This window comes from Pongo pygmaeus, chromosome 5, assembly GCF_028885625.2.
Source record: "Pongo pygmaeus isolate AG05252 chromosome 5, NHGRI_mPonPyg2-v2.0_pri, whole genome shotgun sequence".
Taxonomy (NCBI): domain Eukaryota; kingdom Metazoa; phylum Chordata; class Mammalia; order Primates; family Hominidae; genus Pongo; species Pongo pygmaeus.
This window is the reverse complement of record NC_072378.2, coordinates 151,289,630-151,317,462: the sequence shown is the minus strand read 5'-3', so window position 1 is coordinate 151,317,462 and position 27,833 is coordinate 151,289,630. Positions and strand designations below refer to the sequence as shown.

At 42.5% G+C, this 27,833-nt stretch overlaps 1 protein-coding gene across 7 annotated transcripts in view; it reads right to left on the bottom strand.

Annotated features, from left to right (window-relative positions):
- Positions 1-5,878: 5,878 nt before the first annotated feature.
- Positions 5,879-27,833, bottom strand: part of PLEKHG1 (pleckstrin homology and RhoGEF domain containing G1) — a 242,938-nt gene continuing 220,983 nt past the window's right edge. For all 7 annotated transcript variants that reach the window (XM_054490716.2, XM_054490719.2, XM_054490718.2 and 4 more), the window contains 5 exons: positions 27,183-27,278; positions 25,701-25,739; positions 23,270-23,292; positions 15,752-17,375; positions 5,879-8,167 (listed from right to left, as the gene is read on the bottom strand). In XM_054490716.2, coding sequence (XP_054346691.2) covers positions 7,104-8,167; positions 15,752-17,375; positions 23,270-23,292; positions 25,701-25,739; positions 27,183-27,278 — 2,846 coding nt within the window. In that variant the 3' untranslated portion in view covers positions 5,879-7,103. The remainder of the gene's footprint in view (positions 8,168-15,751; positions 17,376-23,269; positions 23,293-25,700; positions 25,740-27,182; positions 27,279-27,833) is intronic.

Here is a 27,833-nt window from a genome sequence, read left to right as displayed (position 1 = left end):
GAATTACAGGTGTGAACCACTGCGCTCGACCCTGGAAGATTTTATTCTGTGTTTAAAATACAGAATAAAAGACAGGAAGTGGGGAAGACAGTGGCAGGACAACCAGTTAGGACGCTGTTACAGTAGTCCAACAAAAAGACTGCAAACTAGAGGAGGACCTTCTGAGGAAGAAAGGAGTCGTACATGGAAAAAAATGACATTGGCTCTGGACAACTCAGAGATGTCCTGCAGAAAAAAATCTTCAATCCTCCTTGCACTCAAGAGGGGAGTTTGACCCTAGAGATGGTGTTTTGGGAAACAGAGTATATATAGTAGTGAATTCAGGTGAATTCATATTAAAGGAGAATGGAGTGGAGATGATTTGGTATCACAAACCTGAAGCCTCTGGAGGCTTCTAGAGGACGGGCCGATAATACAGTATTAACTAGGGAAGTGGACCAGGTATAAAACTTCCCCCAAAGCAGCAATACGTTCTACAGATCTTTGTGATGTATGTTTATTTTACCTTAAGAGGAGAGATTTCTTATTTTCTACCTAAAGCATCTGTATTCAAGTGAACCACGGTTGCTTTAAATTTGTTGATCAAGTCCATAATGAAGCACAAAGGAACCATTTCCCCCAAAGGTCAAAGCAAGTGTCCACCTTTTAGGGTGACTTTCACCTTTAGATCCCCTCCTTAGATGTCACAGCATTGGCCTCACCAGAATCCAGGTCCACACAGACCACATCTTTTTTTTTTTTTTTTTTTTTAAGAGGTGGAAATTTGGATTTTATGCTTAAGCCTTTCTAAAATTGTAAAAGCCGAGGGCCAGGTGTGGTGGCTCACACCTGTAATCCCAGCACTTTGGGAGGCCGAGGTGGGTGGATCACTTGAGCCCAGGAGTTTGAGACCAGCCTGGGCAACATGGTGAAACCCTGTCTCTACTAAAAATACAAAAATTAGCCAGGTGTGATGGCATGTGCCTGTAGTCCCAGCTACTTGGGAGGCTGAGGCAGGAGAATTGCTTGAGCCCGGAACGTGGAGGTTGCAGTGAGCTGAGATCGCGCCACTGCACTCTAGCATGGGCAACAGTGCGAGACTGTCTCCAAATAGATAAATAAATAAATAAAATTGCACAAGCCAGATTGAGCCCCTGGGCCAGCAGTTTGCAGCCTCTGACTTAACTGTGCTTTAGTAGCAGGAATCTGCTTACCCTGTGGTCTTGTTGGTTCCATGAGAACTATGTGGAGAGGCATACATTGCTATGTAAACAGGAGGGCAAATTGGGGGCTTATATTTGCCCCTTAGAGCAGATGATTTGATCACCATCCAAGCCCTGTTGTTTTATATGGAGCTTGATAAACATGGTTTTGGAACCAGTGAGGTGGAACTGCTTGCTTGTCTTTCTTTCCTATTGTATGATGCATGTGAATAAGCCATTGTCAGGAAAATAAAACTGTTTTTCATAGATACCTAAGGTGGACTTTGATCCACGGATGTGTTCCAAAACTGTAAAGCGGGCAAGTGTGTTTTTTGGCACCCCAAATCTCGGCATTCTGGGCCTTTTCCTTCCACCTTATTTGACTTCAACCCCACATCTACGTGCTAGGGTGCTCTATGATCTCATCACATTAAAAGGTGGAAAGTAACAACAGCAGCAAATAAGTTGCTTTAAAAAAATTCACAGCACCGTCAGAAATCCAGTATGATCAAAAGCAGTTATCAGGACAGGCACTGGTCTACATGGAATTTTGAGGAGGGTCTGATAATCACACCCTCCTGTGCCCATGTAGATGCGTAGCCTAAAAGGTTACTGGAAATCTGCAGAGTAAATGTCTCTGGAATTCTATCAGCCATGAGATGGGAAAGGCGCAGAGAGTCTTTGCAAAATGCCACCTCCCCTGACCTACCTAATAAGAGCTCTAGAGAAAGTTGATACCACCGGATTTCTGAGTGTGCTGTGAATTTCTTTAAAGCAACTTATTTTCTGTTGTTGTTACTTCCCTCCTTTGTGTATCTGGTTTGAATATGTTTTTCACATGCTTTGAGCTCAGACGAGTTTTTAACTCTATTCAATGATTAAAATGTATGGGACACTACACGTTGCCCAGCACTGTGAGGGGCTGGTAAAGCCATTTCTACCACAACTGGTCAAATCAGACAATGGTGGCACATGCTAAATTTTAGAATATTCTTTTTTTTTTTTTTTAAGATGGAGTCTTGCTCTTGTCACCCAGGCTGGAGTGCAATGGCAAGGTTTTGGGCTCACTGCAACCTCCACCTCCTGGGTTCAAGTGATTCTCCTGCCTCAGCCTCCCAAGTAGCTGGGATTACAGGCGCCCACCACCATGCCCAGCTAATTTTTGTATTGTTAGTAGAAACAGGGTTTCACCATGTTGGCCAGGCTGGTCTCGAACTCCTGACCTCAGGTTATCCACCCGCCTCACCTCCCAAAGTGTTGGGATTACAGGCGTGAGCCACCATGCCTGGCCTAGAATATTCTTTCAAAAAGGAATTTTTGATCTTCTGTTAAAGAGCTTTCAAATATGCTATACACCAGACATTCCAAATTTTATTAATTTACAGTTATATAGGTTGTGCAATCATATTTTGCATTAAGCTTAATACAGCAAAATTTCCACAATATATCTCTATATAAATATATATAAGCATATATATATATGATTTTGTTAAACAGAAAACATTGAAAAAAAGGGTAGGCATGATAGCTCATGCCTGTAATCCCTGCAGTTTGGGAGGCCAAGGCAGGAGGATCATTTGAGGCCAGGAACTCAAGACCAGCCTGGGTGAGACCATGTCTCTTTAAAAAAAAACACCAACAAGGCTGGGTGCGGTGGCTCATGCCTGTAATTCCAGCACTTTGGGAGGCCGAGGCAGGAGGATCACCTGGGGTCAGGAGTTCGAGACCAGCCTGGCCAACATGGTGAAACCCTGTCTCTACTAATAGTACAAAAATTAGCTGGGCATGGTGGCACGCACCTGTAATCCCAGCTACTTGGGAGGCTGAGGTAGGAGAATCGCTTGAACCCCAGGAGACAGAGGTTGCAATGAGCCGAGATCATGTCACTGCACTCCAGTCTGGCCGACAGAGTGAGACCCTGTCTCAAAAAAAAAAAAAAAAAAAAAAAAAAAGAATTGAGTGTAGTTATCACAATCCAGATAAAGTTATACAGCATTAGAGGATCTCAGAGTTCTTGAAGTATTAACATTTGCTTTTTCAAATAGAGATTTTTTATTGTTTTTACATCAAAAAAACTTCATAGACAAATGTTATTAAGTATTCATGTTCAACAGCTGTATTTATAGCTCATTATAAGCCTGCACATTAAAATTTTTCTTTAAGGAGTGAATTTATGTTTACCATTTACACGGGGCATGGTTATTCTCCTGTCATTTGTTTCTCTAAACTGAACTTGGAGCGAACCCATCCATTTTCCACCTCAAGGTGGAACAGGAAGATAAGGCAGATCTGAGGGCTCCTCAGTGTGAAGTTGGAAACTCTTCTCTCTAAAATACACTAAAAGCCGAAGGCTGTTTCTTCAGTGTGAGGAAAGTCAGGTAATCCACATTTTCATTATAATGGGGTAGGGCTTTTTGCTTACATTTGGAAAGAGTTGCTTTGGAAAGTGTCTGTAATTATCAACTTATAGAAGCATATTTTTGTTCCCTGTAAACTTTCTATTAAAGAAAATTAAGAACATGAAGTTACACGAAAAAAACCTCAATTTGTGCCAAAAACTTCTATAGTAATTTTCTTTTTTTTTGAGACAGAGTCTGTGTTGCCCAGGCCAGAGCGCAATGACGTGATCTCAGCTCACTGCAACCTCTGCCTCCCTAGTTCAAGTGATTCTCGTGCCTCAGCCACCTGAGTAGCTGGGATTACAGGCATGCACCACCATCCATATTTAGTGGAGACAGGGTTTCACCATGTTGGCCAGGCTGGTCTCAAACTCCTGGCCTCAAGTGATCCACTCACCTTGGCCTCCCAAAGTGCTAGGATTACAGGTGTGAGCCACAGCGCCCGGCTATATTAATTGTTTGATTCAATAATAAAACAGTTAAAAGAATGTCTTCTGTTACTTACTGCAAATTTTTTAAAAAGGTAATTTAGCAACTGATCTAATTTAGCTGTCTCTGAAGAAAACAAAAATCCTAGACACCAAATTCACTGTTTCAAAGGTAATCCAAAGATGTAGAAAATGGTCTATCATGGGCCACTGAGGCATAGTTATAGCACTGTGACCCTGAACCATTTTCTCCATGGTTCACAAGGCAAGAAAAAGTATTATAGCTAAATGTAGTTTGGAAACATCTTGATGTTCTAAAATAAACACATTAATTCACACTATAAATTGCCTTGTACTTTACAAACTTTATTAAATAATGGACATTACTAACTTTCATTATCTTATATACAGTATTTAAACTATGTTTTTCTAGATGCATTTTTTCCCCCACAAAGAATAGAGCAGGTGAAAAGTAAACTTATATAAAAAAAATTGAACTTTCAGTACAGGAAACTAGTAAGAACTTGACATACTTTGAAGTACATATAACTTTTCCCCCTGTTATATACATCCCCACCCCACCTCTAAAACAAACTATTTTAAACAAAAGCAATTGATAACTTTCAGGAAAAAAATACAAACATGATTATATGTATACACACAGCTCTCAAAATCTGTGTCCTGGCCAACAGAAATGATCTATAAATCTACACATTTGTCCTAAAACCTAAAGCCATGTAGACATTTTATACAAGATACCCACTTACGTGCAGTGAGGTGTATTCCTATAGGTGACATCAAAGTCATGCAACAAGACACTGGCGTGAAGAAGTAATTTCTGAGAGTCAGACAGAACAATAATATGAACTATATAGAATTGGATAATACCAACCAAAAAGCGAAAATGCGAAAACAGCTTTCCTGGGACAAGAGACAGGTAATTTTGTTTATAGGTAATACAAATGCACTTACACACACCTCTAAGAACATACTTTCTTGGCCGGGTGCAGTGGCTCATACCTGTAATCCCAGCACTCTGGGAGGCTGAGGCGGATGGATCATGAGGTCAGGAGTTCGAGACCAGCCTGGCCAACATGATGAACCCCGCCTCTACTAACAACACAAAAATTAGCCAGGTGTGGTGGTGGGCACCTGCAATCCCAGCTACTCAAGAGGCTGAGGCAGGAGAATCGCTGGAACCGGGGAGGTGGAGGTTGCAGTGAGCCAAGATTGCACTCCAGCTTGGGCAACAGAGATGCGGTCTCAAGAAAAAAACAAACAAACAAAACAAACAAACAAAAAACTTGCTTGTTGTACTTATCTTTTTTGATCATTTCATCGTGGAAACTCGTATCATGTTCAAATAAAGACAATAAAGGAAGAATGTTTCCAGACCATGCTATTCAATGTGGACTTTCTTTTATAAGCTATGAGAAGACTACTTTGGAGAAGCAAGAAACTTGGGTTATTTTTTGTTATTTAAAAAGAAAATCAAATGCCTTAGGTACCTATTTGTAAGATAAAAATGCTCATATTTTATGTTTTACAGTTAAAAAGAGGCATAGGACTTACAAAGAGAAAAAGAATTATGTCACTTACTCAATATTACTGCTTACCTTTAAATGAAGAGCCCAGGCCCCTTTCCCTACATATATTATTGTATCTTTTAAAATAGAAACTAACAGCATGGGTGAGAGGCCATAGAATATCCACCTGATTAAAATGAGAATACAAAGGCCACTGCTGGAGAAAGCATTCTTGCTGCATTAACTGCAGTCTTCAATAAAATAGAATATGTTTATAAAGTCGCGGTATATCTGCCTTCATTTTTCTCTTTAGCTTGATTTTGCTTTTTATTCACAATGTCTTATTTTTGTTTTTTTGTTGCCTTTCATAAGGAGTTAGATTAGTATACAGTATCACAATGAAATGTGACAAATGGTCAGAATATAAAAGGTGTTATTAGCACCTAGTAACCAAAGATTTCATTCTTTAATATAACTGAAAACAATGAAAAAAGGCTCCCATATTATGTGTGGTTTAGGAAATAGATTCTTGCCCTATTCCTGCAGCCAATGACTCCTCAGGGCCAGGATCAAGTTGGTCATTTGGCAGAATCCCAAACTTAGGAGGGTGCACGTGCAAAGCGCTCTGGAAAGGGTAAGTTTAAAGTGCTTTGTCTGATTTTAGCTCATGCTTAACTTTGTGTTGATTAGAAACAGGCACACAAAATGGTCTGGTGGGATTTCAGTTTTGCTTTTTCTCTTTAACTGTTATTTGAAGAGTTAATCAAGTGGTTCCCAGAAGTCATCCCATCTTTTCTAATAGTTAAGTCAATCTGCATTTTATTGACCTTGGTTTTCTCTAAGCCAGTAAGGAAATCATTCACTTCACCCCAGAAATTATATTATAAACATGATGAGCAGCTCATTCTCTAGGCCTTGTCCAGGAATACAGGTAAAGGGTTCTGTGTACAGAAAATGGGTCCCGCTACATTTTAATTTGCAACAGTCACACAATTTCTGCATCAAAATGAAATAAAAGAATACTAGCACAAAAACCCTAAAATGGGCACCTCAGACTACACTCCAATTACAGATCTCTGGCTTACGTTATCCTAAGGTGTTACCACAAATATAACCAAAATGTGAGATATAAATATAATTCTTTCAACAGCTTTCGTTGCCTTTTAAAATGTGAAAAAGTCTCCTTGCTGCCTTTGAATCACAGGATAAAACTACCTGGGCCTTCTGGATAACGGGAAAGGATTATTGCGTTTCTTCAGGTGTGGGCACTATTGTCAGGTTATGGCCATCGTGTTAAAAATCTAAAAACTTTCAAGTAAGATTGACTTACATGAAACATGAAGACACTCAGCATGAGAAAATATACAGTTGATGCCAACATGTGCTACAGTACAATCCTGGCTGCATCGTCAGCCATTTCAAAAAGTTGTGCTGTAAAAGAAAGTATATTTTACACCTCTGGTTCTTACAAAATCGTTTTAATCTGGTATACATAAAACACCTCATCAGTATCTGTAACGTTTTATGAGCAAAATAAGAAGTTGATTCAAGCAGTTATTATGAAGAACCTTAAGCAAAGCTGCTTGAACTGAGACACTGAAACTTTTCCCTTAGAGACTGGACAATATTTTGTTGATTGGGAGATGGCCCCCTCCAAAGATAGTCATGCATTTTGTCAGCATCATTATATGGTGTCAGATATGGTGAAAGCCCAAGTTTGCTGTTAACCAGCTTTTTTGGAGTGCGCGGACTATTCAAAGGATGCGATGTGTTGTCACTACAGACATTATCAGGAAAGTCAGCATCCACAAACTTTGAGTCAGATTTCTTTCTACGATTGTGAGATGGCTCCAACTCCGACTCATCTTCTTCTGACTTGATTTCCACATAGTCATCTTCATCTCCATCAGTCTCTTTGAAATTGGAAAAATAGTTCTGTGTTGCAATTTGGGCATTTAAGGGTAAATTTCTATTGACCACCACAACTTTCTGTGAGTCTTGGAGTGTGAGATCTGAGAGTTTTTCAGTGCCCTGTTGACACGAGTCAGCGATATCTGGCAGCAAGTCCTGGTGACTCTCACACCTTGAACTTCTTCGTAAAGACAGCAGCTGCTGCTTTCCCACGTCACTAGGGTAGTTGATGGAGTCCATTGATTTGTTGATCAAGACGGAGGAAGATGACTGGGACCTGTGATAAGGCTGAGATTTAGCGCTGATCCCTTTCCGACCCAAGGAGTTGTAAAGATGGTCCTGACACCAGTTCTCTTTGTTGGGCTGACTTACTACCACGCTGCTTCTCTGCACAGAGCCTGGCAGAGGGTCGGAGGTTTGAAGAGAAGGCACAGAGCAAGCTGCGGACAATTGCCTGGGAGTACTTTTTGTATTGATCTCAAACGTGGGATATCTTGACCTCAAGTCTTGCTCTGGTGGGAGACAGAAATCTGCTAACTCTCCATTACTATAGGTTGAATGCAGAAGCCAGTCTTCACTACCATGGTGGACCTGGGAAGGTGACGCAGACCTCAGGAGGGAGGATTCTTGAGGGCTGGCCCAGCCATCCTTATGAATTTTCAAGGGAGACTCTCTGAATACAATCTGGTCATACAACTGGGAATACTCAGCAATCCTGGCACCTGGAAGGCAAATATTGAAACAGTAAATACACACAGGATAATTCCTATATGTGAAGATTAAAAATAAGAGAATAACATTCTAACCAACATATTTTAAAATTTTGACAGTAGACAAGACTAACTGATGTCTAAGGATGAGTAATCATTGAACTCTGAGCAACACACACACACACAAATCCATGGTTTAATATAAATAAAAATGCCACCTAAAAGCTCATTTAATTTCATCTGATTGTCCATTATTTTGTTTCAACAGCAGGTCTGCAAGTGTCGACTATATATAATGAAAGTTTCTAGTGTTCTTTATAAGCATAAAACAGTGTCAGTGCTGAAAACATGCATCATAAAAATAAGAAAGTCAGCACTTCAGCCTGGTCAATGAAAAATCATTCAAGCAGTCTTTAAAAGCAGCATCGCAGGGCTGGGCGTGTTGGCTCAAGCCTATAATTCTAGCACTTTCGGAGGCCAAACGAGGTGGATCACTTGAGGTCAGGAGTTCAAGACCAGCCTGGCCAACATGGTGAAACCCCATCTCTACTAAAAACACAAAAATTTAGCCAGGCATGGTGGCGTGCACCTGTAGTCCCAGCTACTTGGGAGGCTGAGGCAGGAGAATCGCTTGAACCTGGGAGGCGGAGGCTGCAGTGAGCCGAGATCGTGCCACTGCACTCCAGCCTGGGTGACAGAGTGAGACTCCATCTAAAACAAAAACAAACAAACAAACAAAAAAAGCATCGTGGCCACAATCCACAATGCAATGGCTACCCCTGGCTTCCCATCATTCTTCTTTTGTCTCAGACAGCTGCTCCTAGAGGAGTCAGCTCCTGGCTGTTCCTGCGCTTCTTGCTTCCAGGCAGCCCTCCACTGCCATTGTCTGGGGAACCAATGTCTACTAAGGAAAGTTCTCCCCTCAAGTGCTTCAAAACCACATGTATTGACTAACTCACATCTCATTTCACATCCCCAAGAAGCAGAGCACCAAAGCCTAGGCCACCAAGACATTAAGAAGGAACCATCTGTGCATGTACTCAATAATCTAATGCTCTCTACTATTGTTCAAGAAGAGGACCTAACAGTTACTTCCACAAAAGCTTTTGCCACTTAAAATTAAGCCACAAGTCCATTCTCCCCTTTGCCCTGATTCTGAGTACAGATATTTCTAAATATTAATACATTAACCATGCTATGGGTAGGGGATTCTCTTCGGCTAGCAAAAATTTAAGATGGGAGCCCAGAGATGACAATTTCAAGATCTGCCACCCTCCCCAATCCAGGTATCTGCACAACCACCCTAGAATCAAAAAACTCTAATGCAGGAGTGTCCAATCTTTTGGCTTCCCCAGGAGACATTGGAGGAAGAAGAATTGTCTTGGGACGCACATAAAATACACTAACAGTAGTGATAGCTGATGAGCTTGTTAAAAATCTCAAAATTAAAAAAAAACCCTTAATGTTTTAAGAAAGTTTACAAATTTGTGTTGGGCCACATTCAAAGCTGTTATGGGCTGCATGCAGTTGTGGGCCATGGGTTGGACAAGCTTCCTCTAATGCATCCTATGTCTTGCTCAGACCATACTGACACAATCTCTGTGAAGGAAATGTATCCTATATATGACAACCAGCAGGTAACACTGTTTTCTTCTTCTTTAAGCTATTTACATTTTTAATGATGTGTTATCAGTCAATTATTTCTTGAACTTAAACTACTAATAAATACTCATTTAGGTGAGTTTTGCCATTTCTTTTGAGTCTATCTTCTATGAGGAGAGAGAAACAACCTGTTATTGTCTGACCTTTAATTGCAAGCCCAATCCCTCACCCCCTATTCCCTGTGATCAAGGTAAATAGTCTAACTTCTCATTACAGACCTATACTCAGATCCTTTGAGTTTTCTACTCCAAATTCCTTGGAAGAACAGAGATTATTAGTGTTGAAATTTCTAGTTACAAAAACTTGAGAAATGATTCCATAAAAGGCGCAGTAAAGACTCTTAATACTAATTAGGGTTTAGCAACATCTTAAGAGAAAGAGTGTAAAAGTATCCACAGACACCAGTGTGCCCATGATAGCCATCCTGAAACTATAATATTTCATTAACTATGAAACCCAATCAAAATAAGCTGGACCTTTAATATAGTCATTAGTTAGCAGACCCGCCTGAAAGGCAGATGGTCTGCTCAAGCCATTCTCACATACAGTATAGCCCTGAGCCTGATCCCACAGCTGTATCAGGAAGGCTCTGAACTTCTACAAGGTTCCAAGAAGACGACAAGTTTGGAAAATGTAGCAGAACTTTAAAAATTCAAACAAACTATTCCAGTATCAAAATTTAACCATTAAGTCTTGTAAGAACAATCAGATCGACTTTAGCCCAGATAATCTGAAATCACATATCATCCAAAATATCCACAGTATTTCCCAGGCCTTTGTCTTATTATACGCTCCTTGTCCTTTGCTTAATCAAATCCTACTCATCTCTCAAGATTCTCCATAAGCCCTATCCTCCTTACTTGAATCCTTTTCTGATTTCTCTTCTCTGAAGTATTATATAGTGTGTACCTAGCTGTTGCCTGTGTGTGCACACACACACATGCAGACACACACAATTTGTATTGCTGTGTTGCTAATTATTTTGTGTAGGTTACTTTATTTTCATTTTATGTTTTTTTGAGACAAAGTCTCACTCTATTGCCCAGGCTGGAGTGCAGTGGCACAATCTTGGCTCACTGCAACCTCCACCTCCTGGGTTCAAGTGATTCTCCTGCCTCAGCCTCCCTAGTAGCTGGGACTACAGGCGCCCACCACCACACCCGGCTAATTTTTGTATTTATAGTAGAGACAGGGTTTTGCCATGTTAGCCAAGCTGGTCTCGAACTCCTGACCTCAAGTGATCCACCAGCCTTGGCCTCCCTAAGTGCTGGCATTACAGGTGTTGAGTCACTGTGCCTGGCCATTTTATGTAAGTTACTTTATTAGTCCCTGAGCTTTTCTTTTCTTTTTTTTTTGAGACAGGGTCTTATTCTGTCGGCCAGGCTGGAGTGGAGTGGTACAATCATAACTCACTGCAGCCTCAAACTCCTGGGCTCAAATAATCCTCTTGCCTCAGCCTCCTGAGTACCTGGGACTATAGGCATGAGCCACTGTGCCTGGAAATTTTTAACTTTTAAATTTTTTGTAGAGAGAAAGTCTTGCTATGTTGCCCAGGCTGGTCACAAACTCCTGAGCTCAAGCAATCCTCATGCTTTAGCCTCCCAAAGTGCTAGGATTACATGTGTGAGCCACCTCGCCTGGCCTCTGAGCTTTTGGTCTGGGAGAACAATGCTGTACATTTCGTTCAACTCCCTATAGAGCACCTAGCATGGTTTTAGACAGAAACAGGTCTCAATAACTAATTCATTACTCAGAACTTTACTTTATTACTCCTTTATTTTACTTATTTTTAAATTTTTTTGAGATGGAGTCTCGCTCTGTTGCCCAGGTTGGAATACAGTGGCGCAATCTCGGCTCTCTGCAACTTTTGCTTCCTGGCTTCAAGTGATTCTGCTGCCTCAGCCTCCAGAGTAGCTGGGATTACAGGCGCCCGCCACCACGCCTGGCTAATTCTTTGTATTTTTAGTAGAGACGAGGCTTCACCATGTTGACCAGGCTGGTCTTGAACTCCTGACCTCAAGTGATCTGCCCACCTCAGCCTCCCAAGGTGCTGGGATTATAGATGTGAGGCACTGCGCCCAGCCTCCTTTTATTTTAAGCCTACTTTTAAAAATGGATGCACTTTCCTGAGACCATACCACTGGGAGTGGAAAGGTGGCCTGTTAATCAGGTCATAGCAGAAAAAGCGGAAGCAAGAAGACAGCTAAAATGCTTCCTATAGATAACTCATAATGGGAACAGTTTATCTTTGGATGATAGAGTTGACCATTTATCAATTTGGAATAAAAGGTATCTCACTAGTAGGCAATACAGGTGTGAGTCACTGCACCTGCTGATCTAAGGGGTTTTTTGTTTGTTTCAGCTTGACCTTCTAAGAGAGTCTATAGCTTGTGTGACATCTATGTGAACAAGAGACAAGCTTCCAGAGCTCCAGCTGTAATTAAACAGATTCTATTAGCCAGATGTACAGGGAACAGCCAGCCTGAGATGACATCTCTGGCCTAAAAAGCTTAGTATTAGTCAGCTGAGTTGAGGCTCCCCCATATCCTTAGTTCTAGTATTAACAGTTGTATAGAATATATACATTATGACTACATGACAATCGCAAGAATGTCTCTGGTTTATTGCCTTTTTTGAGATTTGAAAATTGGAGTTCTTATGATCTCAGACAAAAATTTAGAATAATGTTTGCCAAGGGAAATATCAAACAACATTTTAATCCTCCAGACAGAGGATTAAAATCAATGTTTCTGATGTTGCTCGAGATGTAGACGAAAGCATAAAATTGTGCCTTCCCTACTCTACACAAGGAGGAAAATTTCTCAAGCCTTTATGGAGTTTTCTCCCATGTGAAACATCACCAAAAAACCCAGAAACCCAAAGGCCTCCTTGCTCTCAAAGACTATCAGGAGGGAGGTCTGATGGAACAAGATGGCCAGCATGCTATGACAGGCTCTAAGATGTGGGAGCAACTGGACCTGGTTGGGTGATTTATAGGCAGAAATCTGACCCAGGGCCTGGAGACCCCGGCTAGAGAGTTCAATAAAGATGCTCGAGAGTTTCGGCAGGTGAATAAGGTGCTCCTCCTTCCGCACAGCACCGAGAGCAAGCTCCTGGCAAAGTGGCAAGGCCCACACGGAGAAGTCTGGAGAATCGGTCCATTCGATTACGACGTCCTGTGCCCAGATAAACAAGAAAGAGAAAAGGAGTCATCATGTCAACTGGCGGAAAGCCTAGTGGGCACAGGAAGTGGTCTCGATCACCCAGCTGGAAGAGGTGTGGATATAACTCGTCAGGTCCTAGGGATGTGCCCCTGCCAGATGGCAGGGAAGACAGCACTCTCAGAAGATGACTCTGGAGAGATTTCCTCCTCCTTGCTGGGGAGAACGTCGAGAGGAGCCCACCATGTCAAGAAAGGACACAGACGCAAAGCTGAGAAAAGATCCTGGGGCATCCCAAGACAACACCAGCAGGCAAAACAAAAAGGAGAGCCAACCAAAAGTGAAAAGAAAACCCCAATGTGAAATCATTTAATACTTAAAAGGTGGGTAAAAAAAGACTATTCGAGGTAGTCGTAGGCCCTAATGATTCGGTATCAAAGGACATGCTTCTATCAAGATTGGAGTTTTATATTTTAACAGATGGTCCATATTCAAAACAACCTGGCCCAGGGAATTACTACTTTTTCAGTGGTAGTCTGTGTGGGCATAACCCATCATCATCAAAAACTTCATTATATTTTCTCTTATTCTGAGGAACCCCAACCCAGACTTAGTCAGTGCTTGCAATTGCCAATATACAACTGTTTCTAAGGCCATATATAGTCCCCTACCCCACCACAATTGTCCTCCTGCAGCTGGAACTCAGTCACTTTCCCTGTAACAGCAAACCAGCTTAGCAACGCTAGCATCAGAATAGGGACTTGAATTACTCATAGCGCATCATGGGAAGGAGAAAAATGCATGCATTCTAGTCTCACATGCATACTAAACCTTCATTTGATTAAAAAGAAGAGCTCAGAGTCTGTGAAATCCTTCAGGCATCAATTCCAGCACTTTGTTTCCCTATCTGTTAAGAAATTGTACTGAAGATTAAAACTTTAGACAATTCTTAAATACTCTCAAACTTAAAAAAAAAAGTTCCCTACAGATTCTTGTTATGTAACTTGTGGATTCATTTAAGATTTGGATATGCCCCTCCTATTCAGTCTCCATGGATGTCAATGTCAATCCCAAAGACAGCATTTAATAGTTAGTGGCATCAACCTGTCCCAATGTGCTGATAATGAAGCTAATGATCAGAGCCTGTCCTGATACTAAGCCATCACCCAGCTTTCACTTTTAATTGTAGAATAGACTCCTCTCATTTGACACTAAGGTGGTCCTTTGTTAGAAAATCTGGGACAGGATTTCTTAAAATATGATGAAAAGGGCATACTATTTGAAGTGCATATTCCTGAGCCTATAGCCAGAAATCTCTCTGTGCCTGGAGGTAAAAGCTCCTCAGGCAAGAGCCACTACCTTTGGACTTTTCTTTCTATGACAATCAGGGGCTTTATTCACAGCTAGGCTCTTCCCCAGAGATCAGTGTTAAATTTTGGCCTTCAAAAAAGTCTAACCATGAGCATCTCATTCCCATAGTCCTGATCCTACAATATCACACCTAAGTTTCTGGTTTGGTTGTGCTCCACAAAGGAGTCTAACTAAAGCATTAAACTCAGAAGCACATATGAAAATACTAAATGAGATAGTGTTAAATGCATTACAGCAGCTATTTTAAAAAATTGAGCAGTAGGCCAGGTGTGGCGGCTCATGCCTGTAATCCTAGCACTTTGGGAGGCCAAGGCGGGAGGGTCACTTGAGCCCAGGAGTTTGACAGCAGCCTGGGCAACATGATAAAATCCCATCTCTACAAAAAAAAAATTAGCGGGGCGTGGTGGTACACACCTGTAGTCCCAGCTACTAGAGAGGCTGAGGTGGGAGGGTCACCTGAGCCCAGGAGGCAGAGGCTGCAGTAAGCCATGTTCATGCTACTGCACTCCTGCCTGGGTGACACAGCCAGACCCTATCTCAAAAAAAAAAAAAAAAAAAAAAAATTGGGTAGTAATGGAAATATGTGAGAAAACCACTGATTTATAGTGTGAGCAACTAAGGAAAGTACAATGGCTGGTGTGGTGGCTCACGCCTGTAATCCCAGCCCTTTGGGAGGCTGAGGCAAGAGGACTGCTTGAGCCCAGGAGTCGAGACCAGCCTGGGCAACATGGTGAAACCCCTTCTCTACAAAAAATGTAAAAAGTAGCTGGGCATGGTGGTTAGTGCCTCTGGTCCCAGTTACTCAGGAGGCTGAGGTGGGAGGATTGCTTGAGCCTGGGGAGGCCGAGGCTGCAGTGAGCTGTGATTGTGTCATTGTACTTCAGCCTGGGTGACAGTGAGATCCTGTCTCAAAAAAAAAAAAAAAAAGTATGCAAAAAACCCCTCTTTTTGTTAGCACGAGTTGGCATTTTTGTTGAGATCCTGAAGCCAGAAACAATGTTATTCTATATGCTTCCAAACCTTAGAAGATTATACACACTCCTCCTCTTCCTAAAAAATTACTGATATACTGGAAAAATTGGAGATATCACAGGTTAAAACTGATTGCTTTTTTCATACTTTAGATTACCTTAGAGAAAACTCTTTCTTAAAATATTATCTCTGCAGTTACGATGTTACATGCACACCACCACCCTCTGAGGCCAAATCATGCTACAATGTGCATAATTCATAGGAGGTGATGTGGGAAAGGCCAGTATGGCTTTGTCTGTGGTCTTACTTTGAGATGACAAAGCTTGAGTGTCAGTGTTCTCACAGGTGTGTCCATTTTAAGGACATCTGAAATCTGAAAACCGCTCTCCCCTCTTACTTTGGAGAAGGAAGAAGGGCAGGGTGCACATACCAATGGCGGGCCCTCCTTGCTTCTTCTCTTCCAAGATGGCAGCCAGGTCTTTGTGCGTGGATTTCTGATGCTGACTGGCCGGCGGCTGCTCCAGCTCTGGACTTTTCACTTTTAAAAGTTGATTCGCCTTCTTAATCTTCTGACTGTACTGCCGAGCCATCATAAACACCCTGCTTTTTGCCTTATCTGTGGCCTCCATCCCCAGGTCAGGGTTTTCTGGGTCTGTTTGAGACAGGCCACTGTTGGCCAGGTCATAGGGACTGTCCATGAGGGGCATTTCACTAGCCAGAGAAAGCCGGTTAAGGCTCATAAAAGAGCCTTCTTTAGAAATCAGGTCTTCCTCAAAGGGGCAGTTGGCGCGGCTGGCTCTGCCAGCCCTGCTCTTCACAGGCATGAGGACAGCCTGGCTCTCAGGCAGGGACAGCGTGGACACAGAGCGCCCCACGTCCCGGCTCAGCTCAGGGGTGCTCTCTGCGTGCAGCCTGTCTGGCACATCATCCTTGCTCACAGGAAACGCTGCCAGGAGACGGTCTCTGGCCTTGTCTTCATTTTTCTTGATGTAATTTTCCAGGTCATTCCAGATTTCATCTACTTCTTCGGACAGTTTATCAGATACAGGCTTATGAGGCATAGACAGGTTACCACTGGGAGAGTCGTACAGCAAACTCAGATAACCATGATCGGGGGTGGCCTGATGGTAAGGGGCTTCGTCCTCACTGAACTGGAGGCTGTCTTGGGAAACAAATGGCCTCAGGCTGTCACAGCACACGAAGTCGGCCTCCAGACCCAAAAAGGTGCTCCGCTTTGCACGCTTTAGGCTGCTGCACTTAAAACCCAGCGATGGAGGATCTGGGAGCCCTATGGTGTCATAGATGTTCTCCTCAACCGCTTGGAGTTCATGTGTGCTTTGGCTGGATGCCTCTCCACCTGAGAGGGCGCCATCTGTTTGTGCGTAAAGAGAGCCCTTACCGTGGCCAGCCTGCCTCTTTGTGAAGGCTAACTCTGGGGTGCTCTTGGGGCGAACGGAGTCCCTGGCTGATTTAGAGGGAGTGGATTCGGCTTCTTCCCGCTTAGCAACCATTAGTTTTAAGTCCTCATAACTGATGTTATCATAGACATGGTCTATGTCATCAATAGTCAACTCTATGGATGACCCAAAGAGAGTCATCTCCTCCTGCCCTTCTGTTTTGGGGCCGTTCTGCAGTTCCCTAGTTCTGTCACTAGTTCCTATTTCAGGAGGGCACGTGTTGCTCTCCCCAGCACTGCTGGCCCGCCTGACAATCCTGTGACCAGAGCTGGAGGTCTCTGTGGACTCCATCTGTCCCATATGCCAGCTGCAAGGGCGACTAGAAGTGCCGTCTTCACATAGTCTGGTAGAGTTCAGATCTGAGGAGGAAAATGACGGCACGAACATCTGATAATCATCTTCGTCATCCTCGTTCTCCTGCGGGGACCGTCGGCTGGGAAACAAGGCTTGCCTGATCTGGTGATCGGTCCAGATGTTTCTGAGAGCTCCACCCGCTCGAAGCACGCTGATCATGGTAGAACTGCTAGGCTGACTATTTCTCTGGGCAGGAGACGGCCTTGCTGAAGACAGCTGGGGAGATCCTTCCTCTCTAGAAACCTGAGGAAGATGGAAACATATCAACTGAATCACAGCACCATGGAGAAGACACATAACTCAGGAATTTCTCCTGTGTTTACACGCTGCCTCCCCCACTAGGCTTTAATATTCTTTTATTTTTTTCTGAGATGGGGTCTTGCTGTGTTACCCAGGCTGATCTCAAACTTCTGCGCTCAAGCAATCCTCCCACCTCAGCCTCCCAAGTAGCTGGCACTACAGGTGTGAGACACTGCACCTGGCCGAGTGTTTAACTGACTTGAAAAGCACTTCAGGTATTTTCAAAAAGGGAAGGACAGGAACTAATATATACTTAGAAACTAGGCTGGGCAATGTGCAGACATTCTCCAAACTTAATATTCACAATCATTTTATGAATTAGGTATGATCGTACCAATTTCACAGTAAGGAAATCTAGGTTCCTAAAGGTTCAGTAACTTGATCTATCTAGTCAGTAGTAAGACTACTGCTAGAACCCAGGTCTAACCCCAAACCCCTTGCCCCAAAGCATGATATAAGCTAAATACAGAAAATTCTTAGATTCTTCAAATAAATCTGGTGTACACTTGGCAAATATTCATTGCATAAATTAATATATATAGAAGTTAAGGGCCATGCTATCTGTTCTATTTGAGACTTTCCAAGGAGCTTTAGAGCCAGTGCTTGTCTCCTAGTGGTTTTATTGTGGTTTCTGGTATACCAAAAGCCCCTTCTGCTGACCCGACCACACACTCCAAGGATTTCTCTTAAATCTGCAGACCCACCACGAACATGGCCAGCATTACCTTGGTTTATACATTCTAGGCAAAGGGTTTTTATTGTAGGAATGTAATTTAATCCTCTGTTCATTTAATGATATTTTTACTTATTTCAAAATACATTTAATTAACATTTAGTTGCCTATAAGGAAGTAAAATAGGAACAATATTAATAATTTTTTAATTTTTATTTTTTTGAGACAGAATCTCACTCTGTCGCCCAGGCTGCAATGCAGCCCGGGTCCCTTGGCACGATCTTGGCTCACTGCAACCTCTGCCTCCTTGGTTCAAGCAATTCTCGTGCTTTAGCCTCTGGAGTAGCTGGGATTATAGGTGCCCGCCACCACGCCTGGCTAATTTTTGTATTTTTAGTAGAGACAGGGTTTTGCTGTGTTGGCCAGGCTGGTCTTAGACAAACTCCTGGCCTCAAGAGATCCGCCCACCTCGGCCTCCCAAAGTGCTAGGATTATAGGCCTGAGCCACTGCACCCAGCCAAATTAGTGATTTCTAATCAAAGAAAACAATGAGGTCTTTTATAACTTGGAACCCTTCTGGATGGAGCTCGGTGGTACAGACAGGAGCAGATTACCCTCTGATTCTATTCTGCAGACAGGATTAACTTCAAAGGCTTGAAAGGGTTAAGACCTAATTAGTACCAGGGACATATATTCTAATAAAACACTATAGTAACCTATTGGAAATGTCAAATAAGCAAGAACTTTTCATCACATGTCAATGAAAATGGGATATATGTTAATTGGAATATCTATTAGAGAGGGAAGAGAGGAGTAGAGAGACAATAATACAATTTCATCCTAAATGTTATTTTTCTATTAAAACTTAAGCAATTCAATTAGTCATTTATTTCTCTTCACACATACATACACACACAATATTTATACCTAATATTTGTTCATATATATGTTTTTCACATTCTTTAATATATCTTTCTCTTCACCTTACTCAGACTGCACTGGTATAATGATGTTATAAAAATATAGGCACCCAGTAACTACTTTTTATAAAGTAAAACAAAGTTAATATTAACTAGTTAAATTATGACAAAACATTTTTAAAGTGTAATAAAATTATTTTGTGTTTCTCACAACAGCCAAAAGTGATCCTTCCTAAGATCATCCATCCCAGAAAATTCCCATGGGTTTTAGAAAATTAGGAAACCTGAATTGTTAATATTGAAGTATCTTTTTAAGGTAATTACACTTGAAATGAAAATAGCAGTTTTGGCCGGGCACAGTGGCTCACGCCTGTAATCCCAGCACTTTGGAAGGCAGAGGCGGGCGAATCACCTGAGGTCGGGAGTTCGAGACCAGCCTGACCAACATGGAGAAACCCGTCTCTACTATAAATACAAAATTAGCCGGGTATGGTGATGCATGCCTGTAATCTCAGCTACTTGGGAGGCTGAGGCAGGAGAATCACTTGAACCCGGGAGGCGGAGGTTGCAGCGAGCCGAGATTGTGCCACTGCTCTCCAGCCTGGGCAACAAGAGCGAAACTCTATCTCAAAAAAAAAAAAAAAAAAAGAAAGCGGTTTTTTGGAAGCTGTAAATTTACATCAAATTAATCATTAAGAAAACTGAAGACACTCTTAAATTAAGAAGTAATCATCTGGGCACGGTGGCTCATGTCTGTAATCCCAGCGCTTTGGGAGGCCAAGGCAGGCAGATCACTTGAGCCCAGAAGCTAGAGACCAGCCTGGGCAACATGGTTAGACACCCCATCTCTACAAAAAAATTTAATAAAGAAAGAAGAAAGAAAAGAAAGAGAAAGGAAGGAAAGGAAAGGGAAGGAAAGGAAAGGAAAGGAAGGAAGAAAGAAAGAGAAAGAAAGAGAGAGAATCAGGCTGGACACGGTGATACACACCTGTAATCCCAGCACTTTGGGAGGTGAAGGTGGGAGGATCACTTGAGTTAAGGAGTTTAAGACCAGCCTGGGCAACATAGTCAGACCTTATCTCTACAAAAAATGAGAGTTAGCCGGGCGTGGTGGCACATGACTGTAGTCCAGTTACTTAGGAGGCTGAGGTGGGAGGATTCCTGAGCCTGGGAGGTTGAGGCTACAGTGAGCTGAGATCGTGCCACTGCATTCCAGCCTGGGTGACAGAGCAAGACCCTGTCTCAAAATAAATAAATAAATGTTTAAAAAAAATAGGAAAGAATCAGCATATGGTTGGTCACAATATTGAAAGTCATGGTAAAAACTGTAATTACATTTGCACCAACCTAATAATTTCGATACGTCAGTTTTGCCACAGCCTGAATGAACTTTTTTCCTGTCCTTCCACATTCTCAGCATTTGAGCTATTTAACAATGATATTAGCTATCATGTTTTTATTTTTTGAGAGAGTCTCACCCTGTCGCCCAGGCTAAAGTACAGGGGCACAATCTCGGCTCACTGCAACCTCCACCTCCCGGGTTCAAGTGATTCTCCTGCCTCAGCCTCCCAAGTAGCTGGGACTACAGGTGCATGCCGCTATGCCCGGCTAATTTTTTGTATTTTAGTAGAGATGGGGTTTCACTGTATTGGCCAGGCTGATCGTGAACTCCCAAGCTTAGGCAATCCGCCTGCCACGACCTCCCAAAGTGCCGGGATTACAGGTGTGAGCCACCGCGCCCAGCCCTTTTTGCTCTTGTCGCCTAGGCTGGAGTGCAATGGCACAATTTCAGCTCACTGTAACTTCCACCTCCTGGGTTCAAGCAATTCTCCTGCCTCAGCCTCCTGAGTGACTGGGATTACAGCTGCCCACCACCACGCCCAGCTGATTTTTTTGTATTTTTAGTAGAGATAGGGTTTCACCATGTTGGCCAGGCTGGTCTCGAACTCCTGACCTCAGGTGATCCAACCACCTCAGACTCCCAAAGTTCTGGGATTACAGGCGTGAGCCACCATGCCCGGCCGATATTAGCTATCATTTATCAAACACTTGCTTTGTGCCAAATATTCCATTAATAAGCACTTTTAAGAACATGTTGCATTTAATCTTTTTAACAGTTCTGTAAATTAGGAAACTAAGTCCTGGTAAGGTTAAGCAATTTGCCTGTAGTCACACAGTTTATAAATGGCAGAAACGGATTTGAATCCGTGTCTTAATCCACAGTTTATACATGAGCTTAACCACCTCATACACACATGTACGCAGCCTCAGAATATATATTCTGGGAGAAATATTAAGCTATTATTAAGGAATAGTTCCTGTTATAAACTACTTATTAATTTATTTATGAGACAGAATCTCACTCTGTTGTCCAGGCTGGAGCGCAGTGTCACTATCTCAGCTCACTACAACTTTTGCTTCCTGGCCGAAGTGATTCTCCAGCCTCAGCTTCCCAAGTAGCTGGGACCACAGGCACAAGCCACCACACCCAGCTCATTTTTGTACTTTTTTTTTGTAGAGAGGGGTTTTGCCATGTTGCCCGGGCTGATCTTGAATTCCTGAGCTCAAAGTGATCTGCCAACCTTGGCCTCCCAAAGTGCTAGGATTACAGGTGTGAGCCACCACGCCTGGCTGTTATAAACTCTTTAATCATCAGTAAATCTGCTCTCCTTGAATTTAATATACCTTCAGCACATTACTATTAGGAGATGGAATTTTATCACAAAAAAGCATGGATGTTTTCTTTCTTGCCTTTTGATTTTATAAGGTTTGGTTATGCCCATATGGACCTGGCTTGAGCACTGCTGTAGAAAGTTTTCAAGCAGCTCCTGAGATTGAATCTCTAGAACTCTTTGATGGGGAGATTCCTTCTTTTAGCACTGAGAGGGGCATGGCTCCACAATGCTACTATGGCTGCTTTGAAGAGCAGGGAGCCCTCTGCAGTGACCCCACTTACGAAATCCAAACCTTATGCCATATTTCAGGACAATGAACCAATTAATAAGTTTCACATGTTTCCAAACAAAAACATGTACTACCTGAAAAAAAATGCGCACGCCTCAGCCATGACAATTATTTAAAGGTAAGACTATGTTCAGCCGGGTGCGGTGGCTCATGCCTGTAATCCCAGCACTTTGGGAGGCCGAGATGGGTGGATCACCTGTGGTCTGGAGTTCCAGACTGGCGTTGCCAACTTGGTGAAACCCCCATCTCTACTAAAAATACAAAAATCAGCTGGGCATAGTGGCGGGTGCCTGTAGTCCAAGCTACTAGGCTACTCGGGAGGCTGAGGCAGGAGAATTGCTTGAACCTGGGAGTCAGAGGTTGCAGTGAGCCGAGATTGCACCACTGCACTCCAGCCTGGGCAACAGAGCGAGACCCAGTCTCAAAAGAGAAAAAAAAAGACTACGTTGATTTTTAGACATTTTCTTGGTTTTAATGGAAAGATACAACGTTTATCGACAAGGTCACTTTGATTCTGTGCTAAGCCATGGCAGAAATGAGATTGTAGGGAGAGGTTTTCATAGCCATATTCTTCTAGATACAGAACATTAAACAAGGAGCCACGATCAGTTCTCTAAGAATTGTTAATTAAGCCAACTGATCAGTAGCCACACTGGACAAACCAGAATAGGAGAAAATACCTATTCTTCATAGGTAATACAGTTGGATATAATATCTTCCAATACAGTATACCATTCTTATTCTCCCTCTCCTAAGCTTTTGTCAGGGGAAGAAAAATCAAAACTTGATATGACAAAGTCTCATTCGATCATACATCATCACCTCTTATGTCAGCAGCAGAACCATATTCTTAGAAGGGGGCCCTCACCCTTGTGAATGAAGGCTCACGCTTGGAGGAGGGAGTTATATCCAGGAGGCAGGGGCGTTGGTCTTACACCGGTGGTGGCAAAGGACAATGTGAGGTGGCTCACGTGAGCACCGGGCAGGTATTACACCCTAAGGTAAGGTTACAGCCTCTGAGGTGTGATATGGGGCAGAGGATGAATAAATAATCACCATGGTTCTCAGATGTGGGCTGGGGAAAGGGAAGAAGTTGATAAGGATGAGTCTTTGCTTAAATCAAATGTAAATAATTCAAAATGTAAAATACCAAATTTCCAAAATGTAAAATAACTGTTGACACTTGGAATATGGGCTGGGGATGACAGAGATGGGGAAGCGACACTTACGAAGGGTGTCTGAAGTGAACATCTGCAAGTAAGAAATGAGATAGAGCTTACCTTTTGGATGTCTTGTGCTGTTTCTGAAAAATAAAAGTTTTTTTTCAAGTTTGAGAATGAAAATGTACCTCCTATATAAGTAAGCACTAATATTTTATAGAACTTAGAAACTTATTACTAGTGATTGAAGCCCAAGTGACTTCTGGGCCCTATAGATCTAATTTTCAGAAAATCCCTGTCAGCTCTCCCAGCTGCATACCCCCACACTACATCAAACAACCTTACATGCATCTGGGCGCTAGGTGTCTTCCTCAATCCCTGACAGCCATTAACTAATTCATGTTCAAGATATTTCAAAAGCTTCCGAACAAAAATGTGTTGTTTCCTGAAAAAAAAAATGCACATGCCCCGTGCCATGACAATTATGTAAAGATGATATTGCTTCTGTTGAGTTTTCGACATTTTATTGGTTTTAACTGAAAGATGCAGCCTTCTTGCAAAGAAGGGATGTTGCCAGTGGAATTGTGGGGAGAGATTTATATAGCCACATCCTTACAGAAGACACCCTTAGAGCTAGCCTAATTATAGGTGTCTCCTCTTTAAAGATGATTACAGAAGCATACGAAGCCCTTCCCTCTCCACAGATCCCATCCTCCGAGGAAACAACAGTTAACAGCTGAATGTTTAACTTTCCAGCTCCTGCACTACTCCCACCCCACCACAATAACTGTTTTGCTTTTATTTTTTTTTGAGATGGAGTCTCACTCTGTCATCCAGGCTGGAGTGCAGTGGCACAATCTCGGCTCACTGCAGCCTCTGCCTCCCGGGTTCAAGCGATTCTTGTGTCTCAGCCTCCCCAGTAGCTGGGATTACAGGCATAAACCACCACGCCTGGCGAATTTTTGTATTTTTAGTAGAGATGGGATCTTGCCATGTTGGCCAGGTTGGTCTCGAACTCCTGACCTCAGGTGATCCACCCTCCTCGGCCTCCTAAAGTGTTGGCATTACAGGCGTGAGCCACCATGCCTAGCCTGTTTCACTTTTAAAATAAGGATTCAATATGCAACTTTGTATATTCTGCTAAATATATGTGGACACTCTTGTGAATAGGTAGAGATCTGCTTTATTTTTGACAGCTGTAGAATATTCCATTGTGTGTATGGATGTATTACAATTTCTTTAAGTATATTTCCAACTGCATGGGCATTTTTATAGAGTGTCCTGTTACAAATACTGCAAAGAACAAACTCACACATAAATCCGTCTACATGTGGGTAAGTACATCTGTGCAGGTGAAACTGTTGGGTTAAGGGCAAATGTACATTTTAAATTCAAACGACTATTACCAAATTTTGCCCCTGAAGCGTTGCAAAAACTTACACTCCCACCAATAGTTTTGGAGTGACTAGTTTTCTATATGTTTTGGCCAAGTTCATAGTTTTTTCCCTTCTATTTATTTCATTTAAATGTGTGGATTTTCTGATTATGAATATGGATGGCCATTTAAAAATTTTATTGCCAGTTTGTGTGTTTTTGTGAAACTGCCCAATTATATTCTTTTTTTTTTTTTTTTTTTTGAGTCCTTTGGGCTGGGCGTGGTGGCTCACGCCTGTAATCCCAGCACTTTGGGAGGCCAAGGCTGGTGGATCACATGAGGTTGGGAGTTTGAGACCAGCCTGACCAACATGGAGAAACCCCATCTCTACTAAAAATACAAAATTAGCCAGGTGTGGTGGCACATGCTTGTAATCCCAGCTACTCGGGAGGCTGAGGCAGGAGAATCACTTGAACCTGGGAGGCAGAGGTTGAGGTGAGCCGAGATCGCGCTATTGCACTCTAGCCTGGGCAACAAGAGCAAAACTCTGTCTCAAAAAATAATAAAAAAAAAAAAACAAAAGAGTCCTCTGTGTTTTCTTTTTGATGTATGGAGTTTCTTTATATAATAGGAATATTAATCTTTTTATGCCTGTCAAATATATTACAAGTATTTTATGTCATTTGACTGTATATTTTATTTTAAATTTTATTATTACTATTTTTTGTGACACAGTCTCACTCTGTTGCCCAGGCTGGAGTGCAATGGCATGATCTCGGCTCACTGCAACCTCTGCTTCCCAGGTTCAAGCGATTCTCCTGCCTCAGCCTCCCAAGTAGCTGGGATTACAGGCACGAGCCACTAGGCCTGGCTAATTTTTGTATGTTTAGTAGAGACGGGGTTTCACCATGTTGGCCTGGCTAGTCTCGAAGTCCTGGCCTCAACAGAGACGCCCGCCTGGGCCTCCCAAAGTGCTGGGATTACAGGCGTGAGCTACTGTGCCTGGCTTTGACTACATATTTTATAATGGGACACTTTTATTTACAGAAGTTAATCTTTTTGTAATCAAATCAAATCTGTCAATCTGTAATTTATCTGATATTTATTTATTTTTGTGTAGTTTGATTTAGTGAATATCAACAAGAATGAAACAAGAAAATATATTTTACGACTTACCACTGGTCTTCAAAACTTTATGTGATCGTGAGGAAGGTTCTGGGAGACAAAATAAGGCCAGTATCATTGGCAAAACCAAATCAAACCTTTTTCTCTATTCTTTATAAAAGGATTATGAGCCTATTGACAGATTAAAAGAGCTCTATAACTTTTGTATCAAATTGAACAAAATCCCCATTGCTCAGAGATACACAGGAGCAAGACACTCACTCTGCTAAAATGGTAGAATAAATGTTATGCTGTGTTATCAGGAGTCACCCAATAGAAAATCAAAATCTGACTTTTTCAATCCTGTCGGTAGCAGAGCAGCTTCCTCAGCTTTCAATAACACCTACAAGCTGATGATGATCAATTGTACATTCTTTTTTTTTTTTTTTTTTTTTGAGACTGAGATTCACTCTTGTCTCCCAGGCTGGAGTGCAATGGTGCGATCTCGGCTCCCTGCAACCTCTGCTTCCCGGGTTCAAGTAATTCTCCTGCCTCAGACTCCTGAGTAGCTGGCATTACAGGTGTCTGCCAACATGCCGCGTTAATTTTTGTATTTTTAGTAGAGATGGGGTTTCACCATGTTGGCCAGGCAGGTCTCAAACTCCTGACCTCAGGTGATCCTCCCGCCTCAGCCTCCCGAAATGCTGGGATTACAGGCGTGAGCCACCGCGCCCAGCTTTATTTGCATTTTTTGTCTCTCGCACCATGAGCTCCCTGCAAGCGGGAGTCATGTGGATTATTTATCCTTGCATTCCTAGTCCTTAGCAAAGCATAAAGTGGGTACTGAATAAAGACTGCTTCAAATAAAACCCCAAACCTGTCTGAACCAAGACAATACTTCATGGAGTCTGGTGCAGCAAATATGAATTAAAATTTTAGCTTTGGATAATCTTTTGTGTGTGTCACTCATAGGATGTGATTTTTCATTAGCAACAGCAAATACAGTTTAAGTATCTGCATTTCAGTGGTAAGATGTACAAAGCAAAATTAGTTGACTGGCATGCTTGATAGTCACTGGGAAATATTAAGTAGAAAAGAGGTTGTTTTTTTTTTTTTTTTGAGATAGAGTCTCACTCTGTCGCCCATGCTGGAGTGCAGTGGCACAAACTTGGCTCATTGCAACCTCCGTCTCCCGGGTTCAAGCGATTCTCCTGCCTCAGCCTCCCAAGTAGCTAGGATTACAGGTGACCACCACCACGCCTGGCTAATTTTTATATTTTTACTAGAGATATGGTTTCTCCATGTTGGCCAGGCTGGTTTTGAACTCCTGACCTCAGGTGACGCACCTGCCTCGGCCTCTCAAAATGCTGGGATTACAGAGAAAAGAGTTTTAGATCAAAAGCTTGTGAGTCCCATCTTAAGGCAGCCGCAAATGTATTCAGACTGGCAGTGAGCTGAGAAACCAGACAGAACATGCCCTTTTGTTAGATTCAAAGGGACTTTCATTGCCAGTCCCCCATTAGAATTAAATTTTTATGACAACATCCTATTTACCAGATTTTCTTCTCAGCCGATATGGAGCAGAACCTTCTTTAGAGCCATACAGTGCTTTCGTCTCTCCCTCAGGACTGTAACAGAAGCCTGGATGATCTGTAAAGATAACCACGTGCATCAGTGGGACTGTGGTGTCAGGGGCTTCTCAGAAAATGGTTATGGCTAGTGTAAATTTATATGGATTTATCATTATTATTATTATTATTTTTGAGACAGAGTCTAGCTCTGTCGCCCATGCTGAAGTGCGGTGGCATGATCTCGGCTCACTGCTGACCTCCACCTCCCAAGTTCAAGCGATTCTCCTGCCTCAGCCTCCTGAGAAGCTGAGACTACAGGCGCATGTCACCATGCCTGACTAATTTTTGTATTTTTAGTAGAGACGGGGTTTCACCATGTTGGCCAGGCTGGTCTTGAATTCCTGACCTCAGGTTATCCACCCACCTCGGCCTCCCAAAGTGCTGGGATTACAGGTGTGAGCCACCATGCCTGGCCTATATGGATTTATTCTTTTTCATCTGACATGGATATGATCCTTCTCCCATAATTGCTGCTGTGTATGTATCTCAGGGCTTTTTGTTTACATTGGGACTTGTAGGAGTCTGTTAGCTGGGATGACAGGCGTGAGCCACCACACCCAGCCAAAAAAAAAAA